We start from the raw sequence: 17,419 nt of genomic DNA, 5'->3' as shown, positions 1-17,419 counted from the left end.
AATTGTTTTAATTTAAAATTATAATTTACAATATAATATGTCCTTTAAATTTGAAAGTTTGTGGTATACTTTCACTCATAAAGTCAATTTATAAAATAAATTACAAGCAACTTAAAATAATTTGGCTTTTAAAAAATTAATAACAAAAACCATTTTTTATAAATAAAAATTCTTGTTAATTTAAAATAATACCAAACTAAAAAAATATAATAAAAATAAAAATAAAAATAAAATAATTCCAATTCCTATTTGCGACCAAACACATAATATGCATCTTTTGACTTGTTGTCGAGATCAACCAAACAGGTCGAAATGATATTCCAGAATTTATTTTAAGAATGTGTGAATACTAGAAGATAACTTATTCTAGCATAGACAAATGTCGCATTTGATAATTCTTGTAGCCAAATGGGCCCTTATGGACAAAACCACATTATTTGCTACTCTATTGCCATTTTAAGGGTGATGAAAGTTCATTTTATTTAGCCACTATAGGCTATTTGTGGGAACTTTGTTTCCAAAAATTAAATTCTTGACGAAAAAGTTGTTAGTTGGCCGAAAAATTGTAAATCTTTCCCGTTAATTATGTATCGGCCAATTTTTTTAAAAATTTCACTCCACTTATAACTCTTGTTATATATTTATTAGTTGTTATCTACACTTTTAACTATTATTATTTTTTCTATTTATTAAAAATAATTATTTGTGATCTCCACATTAGCTCATGTTATGATCTCTATTTATTTAACTTTTGACTTTTAAAATTGATTTAGATTTTAGTTTTTAAATTATTTAAATTAAATATTTATATCAATTTAGATTTTTTTTTTAAATATTGTTTTTAGTTTCTATAATTTATTTAATCAATAGAATATTTGTTAGAGACATTGCTATTTTTTCATATTATTTTTTTATATTTCTTATTAATTTTTCATAATAGATTTTTTAATAAAGTTTTTTTAAATGAATTTTTTCTTCATATTTGATAAATTGAATTTAAATAAATAGTATTTATTAATCCATCTAAAAAATTTTAGTAGATATTTTGTTATTTAAATTAAAAGTTATTAATAATATAATTTGTTCACATAAGAATATATTTTAAATCTCTTCTTTTAACTATTATTTTTCTTTTCACATTGGCTCATATTGTGATCTCTATTTATTTAACTTTTGATTTATAAAATTGATTTATGCTTTAGTTTTTAATTTATTTTTTAATATTAGTTTAGTTTTTTCTTTAAATATTGTTTTTAAGTTTCTATAATTTATTTAGTCAATAGAATATTTGTTAAAGACATTATTTTTTCATATTATGTTATTGTATTTTTCTTATTAATTTTTCATAATAGATTCTTTGATGGCGTTTTAATTTTTTGAAATTTTTTTGATCAATTGAATTTAAATAAATAATCTATTTAAAATATTTTACTAAATATCATGTTATTTAAATTGAAAAATATTAATAATCTAATTTATTATACAAGATTATATTTTAAATTTTTATTTTTTTATTAAACACAAATGATAGTTGTAATCATTCGAGAAAATTAGCTACAACATCTCAGTAAACACATTTCATGGGCGGTAAAAGGACATCTTGATCAATACATTATAAAAATAAAAATAATAATAATAAATCAGACGAGCAGGACGGACGTTGCACGGGTTTCGCTAGAATATCAATTGATTCTTCTTGAAAATTTGAAATGCACTAATCTGATCTCTTCTCCAATGCAAAATATAAAATCATTGGCGTGCAAATCTCATCTTCGGCGCCATTTTTGATAAATTTGGTCAAGGAACGAAGTTTCTAGGCCAAAATGAAAGGGCTTTACAGTGTTTTCTGTGTTCTTTTCTTGGGATTAATTAGTTTGGCTAGATCGGCCGTAAACAGTATCAACACACTAGGAATACCTCCACAAGGTTTGTGTTCAAATACTTTTGGCTCTATTATTCGCTGTTATTTCACTTTCAAAACAAATGCTGTATATCTTTTAAAGCTCAAACGTGGTTTAAGATTTGGGTAGCTTATATGAATTTGTTTCACTTGCATTTCAGAGGTAGAATACTTTTCATCCGCGCGAATAAATTGTAAGGATGGCTCCAAGACGTTTCCTCGGGACCAATTGAATGACGATTTCTGTGATTGTCCAGATGGAACAGATGAACCAGGTGAGTAAGCATTGCATCTCAGTAAAGCATGTTTAGTTCAGCAGAATATTAGTGAATTAATAAAACTACAATCCGATATGTGGCAAACTAGGAAAAATGATGACTAAACTAATTAGAACTATATGCTTAAGCGAAAAGCATAATGATGTGGAGGATCTTTGCCATTGACTTAACTGAACTCATTTCAATAACAACTACGAGACCCAGCAGATTTAAGGCCACAAGAAGCCACATTTTCATCCATAACCAATAAGAGGGTTGGAATTGGCGACATTTTCTTCTTTTTGTTAATAAAAGGAAATGATTTTATTTATGCACGGAGTTCAAACTATGAGGCAGAGATTAATCACAGCAGCCTAAAACAGAGGGCTGGTGAAGCCAACTATTTATTCTAAACAGGAAAGCAAAATTCTTGAAGCTTATGATCGAGGCCATAGAGAGTTTCATCATGCCTGCCTGAACCAGTAGAGAGGGTGTCAGTCGGAGAAAACGCCAGAGGGGGCTGCATCCGAGCAGAATACAAATCATTTGGGCCTCTGAATATGTAGAGACCTGACCTGAAGACAAGTACCAGAGCTTGCCAATTTCTCAACTTCCTCGTTGTGGGTCCTTCTGATATGCTTGAATTCCACCTGTTTGAGGTAGACAAGAAGATATTGAATGCCTGCAACAAAATATGCAAGGTTGACAGACTTGAACTGGGCTCTACTGATAACAATATGAGAGTCTTCAAAGACTCTCAGGAGTTTCTACGCTTTCATCCCTGGTCAGAGAAAGACCCAAGTTTAAGACCTGAATTTCTGCACTATTCTTTGACGTAAAACTATTGCTAACAGCATATCTGAGAAGATTTTTAGTGTGCAGCATGAGAACTCTCCCGCCTCTTGCCAATCTGGGTTTCCTCTTAGACATCCTATCGAAGTTCAGACTGAAATCATTGCTAAGATTAAGAGGAGTATCTGACCTAGTCTTGATTCCAGCAGGAAGGAGCTTTTGAATCTAGTTTGCAGTCTCCTTGAGGAGAAAATTAATCAAGCTTGCCATTGCCTTGAACTTTAAACTTTGGGAGGAATGGACTTAGGAATCAGGATGCTTTGCCACACGTTGTTGGCATAACTACATTGTATAAACTATGACTAGATGATTGTTGTTTTTCTCTGCAGCCTTGCAAAGAACATACCAGTTTGGGTCCATTATACCTCTTGTTTTTAAAAATTTCAAGTTGAGTTGTTGATTTTGCATGACGAGCTAAAGAAAAAACAGTTTTGGGGATGGCATCCTTGTGCCCATATGTGCTTCCAACTTGGCATGATAGGAAGGGTACCTCTTAGTATCTGATACCTTTCTTGACTAAATAGGATCCAGTGCTATTCACCGCCCCATATAATTTTCTCGTCACCTTGAAGGTCCGCTGGAATTCTAAACTTCTTAAAGGTTGTAAGAGCTCTCTAGTTAATCTGAAGGCTTATTTAGCTCAAGCTCAATATGGTTTAGGAATATCATGAATGTTCACCATGTGAGGTCCTAAAACCGCTGCTCTACAATCCTATAATTCTTCTTACCTTATAGGCAAGTGATGTGTTGTCAAGAAGGTAAAACAGGGGTTCATAATAGATCAAGGAGGGTTGAGGTTAATTTGATGAGAATGGGTAGTCCCTCTTACAATTTGTGCTCAGCTAGGTCTGGGAAGGTATCCTCAGAGGTATCCTTATAAGGTTATGGACCAAAAAAAATGTAACATGATTGCAACAACCAGCAGCTATATTCAGTGTATACTTGGCACCTATATTCGTCACCAGGTCAAGATAATCTGGCTTCTTAAGACTTCTTATAAAGCTGATATAATGCCTTGCACATGCATCTTTAGATAACAATAGTGTTATAATCGTCATACCTATCCCATTTAATGTTCATATATAGGGGCAAGATGCAAATATACATGATATGATTCTCTCATGATTTAAGTTTGTTTGGGATTGTTCCCTAGTTTGTAATACTGAATCATGAGCCACATTTATATTAAATTAAAACCAGTCAACCTCTAAGTCTTACGAGTTTGGAGGTTTTGAATAATGAATGTTTGATCCCATGCCAATATGGACCTGTGCCTACTCTATTAGGCAGAGTCATGAATACTGTGCCCTTAAGATGGACAACTGTTCTTGGCCAAGGAAAACCCTTCTGGAGTAGTTGCAGCATTAAATTTGGTCACTGATGGTGCTTTGGGTCATTAGGGAGGTAGGTAAGAGTGAATAATTAGAAACATGGGAATTTCAAAGTTTTGGCAATGCCATACTTAATAGAGTGTGTGATGGTGGGGATTGGGAGTCTAGAGTAACTCTTAAAATGTAGCAAAATTAGGGCATACTAATGAGATAGCATGGTGAAAAATGTTGGAGATTAACCTTTAAGCTTCAACAGATATAAAAGATATTGTTGGTGGGTTTTTATTTTTAATCTTCAAGCTGGAAGGTTTTCCCAGGGTATATACTGTGTTAATTTGTGTGAATTGTCTCATATCTGCATTACTATCAATCTAAACATAAAACAACACCTTTCCCTATCAGAACTTCATTATTTTCCCTCTCAGAATCCCTTTCATCCATTCACCACCTTAAACCTTGGCTTTATCATTATTACCTGGTACAACATTAGAAGTATTTTAAGATCATCGGCTCCAAAAAAGCATATAGAAGAAAATGTCAGAAGTTGGAGATTGAGGATACCAAAAAATAAGTACCTTAGTAAAGGTATGTATAGAAACCTTAGTACAGCCTCAATAAGCATCAATTTATGTGTTTATAATCAGGTATGTATAGAAACCTAAGCTCGTGTTAATCATAATTAATACATATATACTCTCCCAGCTGTGCATATTACAGTAATTATTAAACTTAGCATTTGAGGGGGAGAGCAGAGATGTATTCAGGGAGAGGCTAAAGTAAATTCCAGCCAATGGGTTGATCCCAAAATAAGGTGGGGATCAGTGACCCCAAGTGCCTTGAGGGCATTGTCTCTAGAAAGGCTTAAGGGTGCAATCTGTAAACTTTAGGGAAGCCTATTGCAGATTGGTGTCCAAGCAATCTGAGTACATCCAAGTGTCCTTAAACTAAATACTAATCAGATCAGTATGAAACTTTAGTTCATTCATATATATGGTCTTTTGGTATATATGTCTTCCAATTCAAACAATAGGTTAATTATGTTAAACTGGCCTAAATAGTCAGGGGACATTACAGCTGCTTAGCAGGATATCCATGAGCAGTATGAGGACAACTTGAAGGAGGGCTGCCTAAACCAACTTTTGATGAAGACAGGCTGCACAAAACCACTGGTTTTCTGATATTGATTCATAATAGGAGGATTGACATTGAAAACAATTTGAAAGTGGTCTAGGTTTTGATGCTGGGTCCCTTAGGATTTTGGTCTCGTGGATGTCATTAAAATTCCTTCATTCATCATTAAAGAGTGGTTTTCATGGAACTAACTCCATTTCTTTCCTTCTAATATTTGAGCTTCCTTCCAAACCCAGTAGATACTTTGTATAGTTTACTGTCAACAGGGTTTGGATTTGTCTGTCTTAGTTGAATGCTTGAATTTATAGTCTTTTCAAGAAATTTTTCTATAACTGGAGAGTGTTCTTCCTTCGAAAATAATCACGTATACAAATATTGGGAGAAGCTAAGAATAAGTATCTTTCATTTCTTATCTTCCATATGCATAATGATATATGTCTTCAAATTGGTTGTTTATTAGTCATTGGCGTTTCTTGTGAATCATTTTCCATAGCTAGTTAGCTAGTTTCCATTGATTCTTAACTTCTAGTTGAATTTTTCTATATCTGATATTCATTTCCCATTTATGCATGTTTTTTAGTTACAATGCATTCTCAATAAAAGGTGCATAGGAGAATGCTTTTACAGATGAAAATGCCATTTATTAATACTAATATCAAGCAAACATGTTCTGTTAGTGGCATAACACACATATTTAGTGGTTTTTTGTATTTCCTTTTATACTATCACATTGTGAAACACATCTCAATTCTGTTCTAAAATTTGTGGAGTGCAGGGACATCAGCCTGTCCAGAAGGAAAATTTTACTGTCAAAATTCTGGACATATGCCAGTCATATTGTTCTCCTCTCGTGTGAATGATGGCATTTGTGGTAACTCTCTTTTTATTTTCAGGATTTTTTTCATTTACGTAACTGTAATTTCTTCAGTTCCATTTTCTTTGGAAATAATTTTTATTATGCTCATATTCTGACAATACAAGACTAGGAATTATTCCTTCTTCATCCTCAACTCAACTTTAAAAGCCCATTTGTACTGAGCTTTTGGGTATTGGATTCACTTGTTTCAGTTTTTTGTAGAAACATAAAAAGTGGTTCCTGTTTAATTCAGGAAGCCCAGCATCATTGATCAATTGGGTTAACGTTAGTTTCAATCTTCTCCTTATATTAATTTGTGGCATCTTATGAGTCATTTTATTTTAGTTATTACTGTATTGTTCAATATTCATGCCATTATCTCATATGGAATTCTATGCCTAAATAATCCATTTGTTGATATTATTCAAATATAATTTCTTGAGAATCCATTAGAAATAAATAAGTAAAGAATGTTTGCCTTGTTAAGGGAACTCTTGTAATATCATAAATTTTAGGATTATTTTTTCAGTCTTGAAAGAGTGGTTTGACATGTTCCCTTATATGTAATAATCCCAACCGGTTATAACTTCAACAAATACTAGATTCTTCTCTAATTCAGTTGTTTGACATTTCGTCAAACACTTTGCAAGCAAGCTCTAATACCAATGTAATACCCTTTGCCCAAATTGACTGAATTTAGCTCAAGGAATATTGTCAAACACTTGTATGCTGCTTCTCCAAGCTAAGAAATTTAGAATGATATTACAATGCCTTTTACAATGAACTAATATGCAAGTGCAGTTCTTTTGGTATAATGCATATACATGGAAACTAGATATAAAATGCATACCTACAGCCAACTGACATTTTGACAAACAGTTGACATACAACTATTATGCTGATTATATATGCTATTAGATGGACATTTCGTCAAACAAATGGTATGCAACATGTATCTTCTTTATTGAATTCATCCTCACGGGCTTACAATAATGACTTCAGTAATGCTAAAATCTGATTCTGAATTATCACAGCAAAATCATATGCTTAGAAATCACAATGATAACTACTAATAGTTGCAAGAGGAAGCTAATAATAGTGATGCCCAAGAATGGAAATGAATCAAACATAAATATTGTAGTGCAGCATCGTGCATGCGTACTGTAGGAGCCAAAATCTATTCTCAAATTTAAGCACAAATAGAACTCCAGAATGAAGCTCTCCAGAATACCAAATTCAGTGGATATTTCACCACCTCAAATGGTTGCAACGCTGAAGAGTTGACGTTCTCCAATGGCTGACTGAAATTAGGAACCTTAGTTTCTTCTCTCAAGTTCTTATCAAATGCAATTCACAATAATCAGATGATAAACAATGTGCTCACCTCTATTTATTCTTTTCCTTCACCCTTCTAAAAGGAAATAAAATATTTTTTAATTGCATTCTCTAGAAGCTTCCCCCTTTCCAATAATTAATGCACTCTCTAGAAGCTTCTCTCTTGCGATACAATAATTAATGGTGCTTCTAGAAAATTAAATTACTAGAAGTTTCCCCTTTTTCAATAATTAATGCACTCTTTAGAAGCTTCTCCCTTGCAATACAATAATTAATTGTGCTTCTAGAAAATTAAATTAATTAAATATAAAGTCACTTTTTAATTTTAATTTATTTAATGACTTTATAAGAAATTAATTTAATCAATTTCTCCTTATTTCTCCACTTAGCCTTTGGAGAGTGTAAAGGCTAAGAACTCCACTAAGTTGCTATGGGGACATTACATTATACATGTCCATATACAAGTTTTAATTGCTTTAGTGTGGAAATGTAGCATATAGTTCAAACTTCAAACTTCAAACATTCTTTTAAATAGGTTTGCTGCAGATGCTTATCTGAAGTCTGGGAATGATGAGCAGGTTTCAGGAATTGTGACATTTTCTCCAGACTTTGGGGTTGGCAGAAAGAAAGGATGAGCTATTAAAATAATAGTTAAAAATTTATATTTGATTATTTAGAATTTAAAATGTAAATAAATATAAAAACTAGTAGAAGCTGAAGTTTTATAATTAAATTCCAAAATGCTGAATTCACAATGAGAATTCATTGGTCCAATGATTAATCTGACAATATGATATGCATTTCTTCAATTTATGAGATAAAATTACAAACTTTAAACTAAATCAAAACTAATTTTATCAACCTGCAGAAACAAAATATGCATGTGTGCATTGAGCACCAAGATCAGTATTAGATTCAGGGTTTAGCCAATTGGATTGGGGGCATTGGGGGTGCTCACTGCCCCCCACTTTATTACTTACTTGTTTTTACATTTTATTTTTATTAATATTTTTCTAGGTTTTATATTTGTTGCAGCTGTCAATAAGAGATGTCCAGGGAATGCCAGGGACAGGCATCTCCTTGAGGTTTGCTATGTGAGAGAGCATCCTCACTGCCCCCCCTTTATTACTTATGTGTTTTTACATTTTATTTTTATTAATTTTTTTCTAGGTTTTATATTTGTTGCGGCTGTCAATAAGAGATGTCCAGGGAATGCCAGGGACAGTAAGGCATCTCCTTGAGGTTTGCTATGTGAGAGAGCATCCTCAAACGCCAAGGACATACCTTTTTCTCTGTTTCATGAGATGGAGGAATATTTCATCCCCTTCCCCAGGTTGCTAGGGCATCCCAGATGTCAGGGGTTGCCTGAGTATCTGAGGCATTTGTCGCTGTTGTATGCCAGCATATTATTTTCAAAATGACATTCAATTGGTTTCGAAGCTTATTTGCTGAGTGTGTTGAACTCTATGTTGCTGATATCGATGTTTTTTCATTTGTGTCATTGCAAATCCAGTGTATATGCAAGATCATGTTCAGGGCATCACACCAATCTTTATAAGTGGTGCAGTATAATCAGATTAACATTCACCACCTCTACTTTCCAGTAACAAATATTAAGGCTCAAATTTGCTATATATATATTTTTTCTCTCTGCTGTTCTTTTTTGTAAGGTTTTTCCATGTAGCATGCCTTTCTCAGAATGACAAGTTAGTCAGATGTGCAGTTTTGCTGCTGATTTTTTCCCACTGAACATGCATTTTACAGCTTTTCAGATCTTTCCTTGTAGGTCTAATTTTTTAAGTTTTCTGAATTGTTAGTCTATTTTAATTTCATACTTTAGCTCATCTTCTAGGTTTTTCTTATTGCATTCGTAGTTCATATTATGGTATTTGGTTTTGAATATTAATATCCATCTTTTATTGTTCTTCTTTTGAGAAAGGTTGATAACTAACATATTACCCTGTTTGTAAGTGGGGAACCCTTGATAATTGTAATATGACATATTGGGACTGCTATTACAATATCTTTTCCATCTTCTGGAAATTCTGATCAATAGATTGTTTTTGCAGATTGCTGTGATGGGAGTGATGAGTATGATGGCAAAGTGAAGTGTTCAAATACTTGCTGGGAGGCTGGTAAAGCAACAAGAGAGAAGCTTAAGAAAAGGTTGGCAACATTCAAAGAAGGGTTTGCAATTCGGAAGCAGGAGATAGAGCATGCAAAGCAGCTAATGGAAAAAGAGAAAGCTGAATCAGCATCATTGAAACAGGAAGAGCAGAAACTAAAGGATGCTGTTGACAAACTTAAAGGTACAGTCTAATTGAATTCTTAATTAGTAAAGTTTCCAAAGTGCTGATTGTTTTTTTTTGAATTCGATTTTCTGTATAATAGGTTTATAGACTGGTGTGCCATAAATGCTGGAAGGAGTCTTATTTTGGCTATAGCTAATTGGAGAGATGATAACATAACTTTAATTATGTCTGATGGTGATATTGGTAGTGCAAAGACTGTGGTGAGAGAGGGAAACACTCATATCCTGGCTTTTTCATGTGGCAAATTAAAATGACAGTCTCATTTCCTTGACACTGTTTGCATTACATGAATGAAGAAAATAAAGAACTAGGAGACTCTTCTGATGCTAATATGATATATCTCTATGTATATATTATACTTACAAATGTATCTCTTAGATTCATTACAGAATCAAATGGGTGTATGGACATATTGTGTCAGATTGTTATGCCCATAATTCGAATTTTGTGAGAAGAATTTAATCTATAAATAATTTGTTTGGCTTTATAAATCTTATAAAAAATTGTTCTTCTAAATGTTTGTAGTTGAATGTATTCTGCACCTTTTTGATTGCTTGTATCTTGTTTGTTTTTTGACATGGCCACTTTGGTAACAATTGATTGTCTGAAGTTTGCTGACTGCGATTCCTATGTTCTTTTAGCTCTAGAGTATGTTTTAATGGTAGAGTTTTTGCTAGCTATGCTTGCACCAGGTGTTTATGCCAATTACAAAAGGCCAAGCTTTAAGATGCGTTATTCAGGTCATTATGATTCGAAAAAGGTGGCATAAGTTCTAGATAATTGTTTTCTGTCTGCAATCTTGTATATGATATGTTTCTCAAGTATTGAATAATGTTACATAAATACTGTCATTTCTGTACGACTTTGCAGAAATTAAAGAAGCAATAGAAAAGGCAGAGGAGGAGGAACGATTGAAAAGAGAAAAAGAGGAACAGAAAATAAGAGATGCAGCACAGAAGGAAAAAGACCAGGAGGCACCGCAATCATTAGAAAGCTCAAGTGAAGATTCCCGACATCTTTCTGAGGAGGTGTCAGAATCATTTGAGAAGGTGAACATTGTCCCTATGACTATTGCTTGAATGTATTATATGGTGATGCCATGGGCTGTCAGTTTGCCAATTTGCCAATTTTATCTATTTATTGAGTGGGTGCTTAATTGTTATACCGATAGGTTTTGTTTACTGTAATTGTGATCGATTGACACAGCTTTCTAAATAAGCAGGGACATCTATTTTTTTTATATAATAATAACCTAGGATGTCTTGCTTTTACAGTAAGGAAGTTCAGTTGTTCGCTATTGAAAAATAAAATACAGTATACTGGTTGCCATACTATTCATATAATTGTTCATGTCGTTAAGTAGTCGATCTAGTCATAATATTCTGTTTCTGTTCTTGTTTATAGTTAACTTTTCACATGAAGAGCAACATTTGCTTAAATAGAGAAAATTCACAATAATATTCTGGGTGTGATTACAAATATGACCACGAAATTCTATCCTAGGTGGCATGTTACAAAATATTTGAAATTTTCACAAATTGAAAACAATGATAAGTTCTAGATATAGTGAAAGATGAAAATTCTACTGTGCTACTTTATATCTGAGGTGCTGTAATGTACCCAGTTTTCATAATATCTTTATTAAGTTAATTAATTAAGTGGTCCTAAAACTTAAATAATATCATAAGGACTAATTCAATCAATTAATTAAATTACTAAATAAAGGGGCCAAAATAATAAAATAATAAATAAGATGATGTTGTCCAGTTGTAACCTCTCAGATACTTCTTGGAGCCGTTTATAAGGAGGTAGTTGGCATTGTAGGAAAACATCAAGAAGTTTATATTCTTGTTTATTTGTAATTCCAATTGGAATTGAGTCTTTGTTTGCAGTTTGGAAGGTGCAAGATCCTCCCTATTTTGTATTTGCAGTTTTGATAGGTGTCATTCCTCACCCTAGTCTGTTATTGGAGATATTGCTTCAGATATTTCACCTTGTACTTAATCCTAAAATTTGTGTAATCAAAGATCTACCTATTTATCAATATTGTGTATGATTATGAAGGGTTGAAGATAAATAATCTTAATTTCAATTGTCGAATGTTGAAGGGTATTGAGTGTCGAAGGAGCTGAAAGGTACTGAGTGCCGGAGGGAGTTGATGATTGAGGGCTGAAGGTGTTCAAAGGATTCTCCCTTGAGTCCATCGTTGTTAGATATTTGCCTTTGGGGACATTGTTGTCAGATTCTTGCCCTTGAGTACATTACTGTCCAGTGTTAGGTACTTGCCATCAAATACATTGTCGTCAAGTATTTTCCTTTAGATATGTTACTGTCGATTACTTGTTCTAGAGTATATTGCTGTTAGGTGTTTGCCATAAGATATTTGACCTCAAGTACATTGTCATTAGATACTTGTCCTCAGGTACATTGGCGTTTGGTATTTACCCTTGGGTACATTGTTGTCGAGTGTTTTGCCTTAGGTTCATTGTCACCAAGTAGTTGCCCTTAGGTACAATGCCATCAAGTATTTGTCCTCAAGTACATTGCCATTAAACATTTTCCCTCGGGTGACTTGCCATTGGGTGACTTTCATCATTCGGTACATCATAGTGGTGTCAAAGCTAGTGATTTTGCAAGCTTGTTTGGAGAATCATGACACCTAGTGATGAAGTGGAAAATGACCATATAACAACCTTGCTAAGGGAGTTAATAAGAAGTCAACAACAACTCAGAAAGACCCTTGCAAGAGGATACTAGCAAATGGAGGAGATACTCAACCACTCGAGAGAAGCAAATATGAAGGGAGCTTCATAGTGGTTCAACACAAGGATGACAATGTTGACCTTCCTTCCAAAGATAAAGCAACAAGAAATGCAAACACCCACTTCAGTTGGGTCACCGAAGCAATTTGAGCAAGATTGGGTTGATGGTGGATAGCAAATTGACTTATCTCTCATAGACTACATAAACTTGAGGACAAGGTATCCATTCTCTAAAGGTAATATAACCTACAACAACAATCTCATAGGAGAGATCAATAACGAGGTACTTAACACCATACATTGTAAGGAAGATGTAGGCATGCTCACAATTGTTAGAGTAAAAGGTTAATTTAATTTCATTTATTAAATTACCTTTACTTCCTTCTTAAGATTTCACTTTATGCACCTTGCATTTCCATTTACCTCTTAGGGTTTCCCTTTTAGGGTTTTGATCTCCTTCATAAGAATTGATCGGTTGTAAATTCATTCATTTTGTTTTGCACAAGCAAATACAATTTTCTTGTTTGTTGAGAAAACCCTTCTTTCTCTCTCTCTTTGCTTTTCTTTTTTCCTTATAATAGGTTATTTTCTTGTAAGATATCCAGGGTCTATGGATTTGTTTATCATCAAATCCTACATGGTATTAGAGCCTTGCCTGTGGCTGCTTGTTCTTGTTTGAAGAAAAAGAAGAATGAGGTTTTGACAGAATAGATTTGGTGTTTTTTGTGTATTTTTTGTGAAACCAGGGGGTCTTTGATTTTTGGAGCACTTTGAGGCCAAACAAACCTCATGGTTGGATTCAGAAGGCGTCAAAACCCCATTTTTCATATAAAGTTTGTCGAATTTGGACAACATTGATTTGGGAGGCAAAATATTTTTGCATAACAGGGCCGTACAACTTCTGCATGCAATCCGAGACAAAAAAATCGCAAAAAAGTTGTAATTTTTTACATTTTTGGTCCGCAAAAGGTGAAAAAATTGCCAGTGGTCACCAAAATCGCTAGCAATCCCGACAACCACTGTGGTGACCGCCAACGGTCATCTAGACTGTTGTGGTGACAACAAGCGGTCATCCAAACCGCTATGGCTATCTTTTGGCCAACAGCTACCGCTTTGTTGGGGCTACACCCACCCATCGCTGCCACTCAACCAACAAGCCGCTGTTGCCGCCACTCCTCCCGAGCACCATCGCCGCCGCTCAGCTAATGGCCTGCCGCCATCGTCGCTCCTCCTGAGCATATCACCGTCGCTCCTCCTAGCTCTGCCTTGCCCGCCCATGATCACATAGGGGCCGAGGGCTATTTGGTTTAGCCCCCCAACAATTTTTTTTTAAAGGCTTTGTTTTTTTTTCTTCTTCTGGGGGCCTTGTCAGTTTTTTGACGATATCTTGAGCATTCAGGGGTCTTTTTTTGATTCGAAAGAAGCGCCAGAAAGCTGGTTCAAAGATGAAGACAATGGAGTAGTTATTTTTTCCCAGTTTGGTACCTGTTTTTGCACTTGAAGTTTGTTGATGTCGTCTATCTTCTAGGGGCCGTAACTTCTTCATTATAGCTCCATTTTTCACTCTGGAAAAAGCGCCAGAAAACTCTTCTTGAGACCTATCCAGATTCTCTGCTATTTTCATCATTATTTCTCAAAGGCACATTTGATACTCAAATTGAAGTTTTTTAGCTCTCTTCTTGTTTATGCATTCCTTCTAGCAGTTGGGATTCAGTTTTTTGTATTGTGGGGGGTGATTTGTATTATTGTTTTTGTTATTTACATCAATAAACCAGAATGTTTTCAAAAATCAATGCAACACCTTCTAAAACAATGACTGAGACCTCTTCTTGTCTAGAACTTCTGACTCCTCATAACTATCACACATGGAAGACCTTGATGACATGGCTTCTCTGGTCAAAAGGGTTGTGGTCTTGTTTAGATACGGTGTAGCCAATATTTCAAAGTCAATATTAGACTTTGCAGCACAAGAACAATATGGATGAGGCAATGGAGTTGATTGCTTTACAGGTATCCGACAGTCTATAGTTTCATCTTGATGGTGCAATACTCCTCTAGCTATGTAGACCAAGCTTGAAGGCTTGTTCGGTACAGTGAATGAGTTCAAGGCACTTTAGATTGAGGCAGAGCTTACCTCTTTCGTACCAGATTCTTTGCCTTCCATTGAGGACTTCTTGATGAAGTTTAATCAACATAGATCTTTATTGCATGGTTGTGGGAAAACTAAGACTGACACTAAGTACATCTATCTGATTGTTTCTAAGCTTCGTGGAAACTTTCAGATTTTTGCTTCTACTTTCTATTCCACCAAAGATGCTTTGGGTAATAGATTTACTATGCCATCCTTTGAGGTTTTTTGTGATCGTTTGACTCAAGAGCAGGCTAATCTCTTAGTTGGATTCTCTCACAAGCTCATTGACTTATGCATTAGTAGCTCGTCCATCTTTAGGGACGAAGAAGAAGACACAAAAATCTCATTCTGTAGAGTCTCTGATTGATTCTAGCACTCACAATTCATCAGGGCCACCTCCTCCTAAGGGGGGTAAACCAAAGCCAAAAAGACCGAAGTGTGCTTATTGTAATAAGCCTAATCATGATGAGTCACATTACTATGAGAAGAAGTTAGATGGCTATGCCAAACAGGTTTCAGATTTTTTTGCTCTCCTTCAAAAGAGCAACATTGATATTCCTTCTACTTCTCACAGATCGTCTTCATCATCATCATTTCAGTTAGATATTTAAAAAAATAGGAAAGGGTCATGCACTATGTGCAACTGCTATTCCACCCTCTTTTAGATGGTGATTGGATTTAGGTGCTTCACACCATATGGCATCTTCTCAGGATTTATTCTCTTCTTTTGAGGCTTCTCCTACTCTACACATTTTGATGGGGAACAACACTGTTATGACTATATGTGGGAAAGGTTATTTTGACATTGATGATGTTACATTTCATGATGTACATTGTGTTCCATCTTTGTCCTCTAACCTTCTCTCTATCTAGCAGATTGCACATAGTGGGATAGGGAAGACAATTGAGTTTGCACAAGATTTAGCGCACGTCAGAGATAGTGAGACAAACAATATTATTGCTACAGGGGCTGTTGATCATTCTTCCTGCCTATACTCCTCTCATTTTAGTCTGTCATCTCCACTATCAGAGACTCACTCTCCTTTACGAGAGACTACCTGAGGTGAAGTTAGGTCGCTTGAACTTATGTGTTGTCCCTGAGACCAATGTTGTGACTTCTACACCTCCACCTCCTATTCAGATTCCATCTCTCACATAGGATTACTCTTCAACATTGCCTATTATTGCAGCTCCAGTCATTGAGCCACTTACTGTAGTTGTTGAGGATGTATTAGAGGACACACATCTCCTCTCAGATGACAAATTCATCACACCTGTTATCCCACCTCCATTGGAGATTCCATTTCAGGATTCTCATGCTTTCTCCTTTGAGCATCAGCTAGGACTTCCAGCTACGCCTTACATACATGAGTTTTATCATCCTTGTCCATTGTCTCTGTTTCCTTAAGATTGGAGTCACATTGGTATGTTCATCGACATAGGAGTTCTGCCATTCTGGGGGGGCTATGAAGTCTAAAGCTTCTATCATGGGGGCTTTCATTGTACTTATGGTCTTGAAAGATTCTCTTGAGATGTTTCATTTGTGTATCCTTTTCTATCTCTTTTTGGAGTAGGGTTTTCCCCACTGTGTTTTCTATATTTCTCGATTTCATAAAAGTTTGGTTGTGATTGGATACCTCATCAGGCCTTGTTGCCGGGACCCAAGTTTGCTTTCAGCAATGTAGTTTCCTTGCATTGTTTGTAGCTGCATTGTTGCTCATCTTAAGGGGGGTGTTAGAGTAAAAGGTTAATTTAATTTAATTTATTAATTTACCTTTACTTCTTTCTTAAGATTTCACTTTATGCATCTTGCATATCTATTTAATAATTAGTTAGTAATAATTAAATGTCATTTACCTCTTAAGGTTTCCCTTTTAGGGTTTTGATCTCCTTCATAAGGATTGATCAGTTGTAAATTCATTTATTTTGTTTTGTACAAGCAAATACAATTTTCTTGTTTGTTGAGAAAACCCTTCTATCTCTCTGCTTTTCTTTCTTCCTTGTAACAGGTTATTTGCATGCAGGATATCTAGGGTTTGTGGATTTGTTCATCGTTAAATCCTACAACAACTTCAACCATAGGAGGATGGAAATTTTCCATGCCAACATTGGTCGTTCTGTTTCATGGAAATGGGGGCTTTACCAATGATCTTATAAATGAGGAGGCTCTACCATTTGTTGAAGCAAAGAACACAGTGGGGATTGAGATCAGGAATCGTGTGGCATCATATGAGTCTCAGTATCAAGGACCAACGTTTGTTGAAGATGACTAAGACACTTAAAGGGTTCATTAGGATATGCTTGGCAACTATGTGTAGGGCATTATTTATATCAAAATATTGCAGCAAATGTTAATTGGAGATTTTTATAGCATTGTATCTAGAGGGTTTAAGGAGGGAGCCTGCATAGTCATGATAAGGTGTGGAGATTTCAATGGATATGGCTATTGGTGGCCCCACATGGTTTGGGATTCTGGAGCTTGTCAGATGACACACAATGATATTGCTACAACTTAGCAAAAAGAGCAGGGCATAATAATCGACAATATCACC

General features: G+C 34.8%; 1 protein-coding gene across 4 annotated transcripts in view; it reads left to right on the top strand.

Annotated features, from left to right (window-relative positions):
• Window positions 1-1,646: 1,646 nt before the first annotated feature.
• PSL4 (calmodulin-binding protein) overlaps window positions 1,647-17,419 on the top strand; it is a 70,486-nt gene continuing 54,713 nt past the window's right edge. For all 4 annotated transcript variants that reach the window (XM_089807630.1, XM_089807628.1, XM_089807629.1 and 1 more), the window contains exons 1-5: window positions 1,647-1,926; window positions 2,062-2,175; window positions 6,247-6,342; window positions 9,732-9,971; window positions 10,845-11,023. In XM_089807630.1, the coding sequence (XP_089663756.1) occupies window positions 1,824-1,926; window positions 2,062-2,175; window positions 6,247-6,342; window positions 9,732-9,971; window positions 10,845-11,023 (732 nt within the window). In that variant the 5' untranslated portion in view covers window positions 1,647-1,823. The remainder of the gene's footprint in view (window positions 1,927-2,061; window positions 2,176-6,246; window positions 6,343-9,731; window positions 9,972-10,844; window positions 11,024-17,419) is intronic.

The sequence above is a fragment of the Cupressus sempervirens genome, chromosome 10 (assembly GCF_028749045.1).
Source record: "Cupressus sempervirens isolate cs-2001-9-10 chromosome 10, ASM2874904v1, whole genome shotgun sequence".
Lineage (NCBI taxonomy): Eukaryota > Viridiplantae > Streptophyta > Pinopsida > Cupressales > Cupressaceae > Cupressus > Cupressus sempervirens.
The sequence above is the reverse complement of the archived record's forward strand: the minus strand, read 5'-3'. Positions and strand labels throughout refer to the sequence as shown.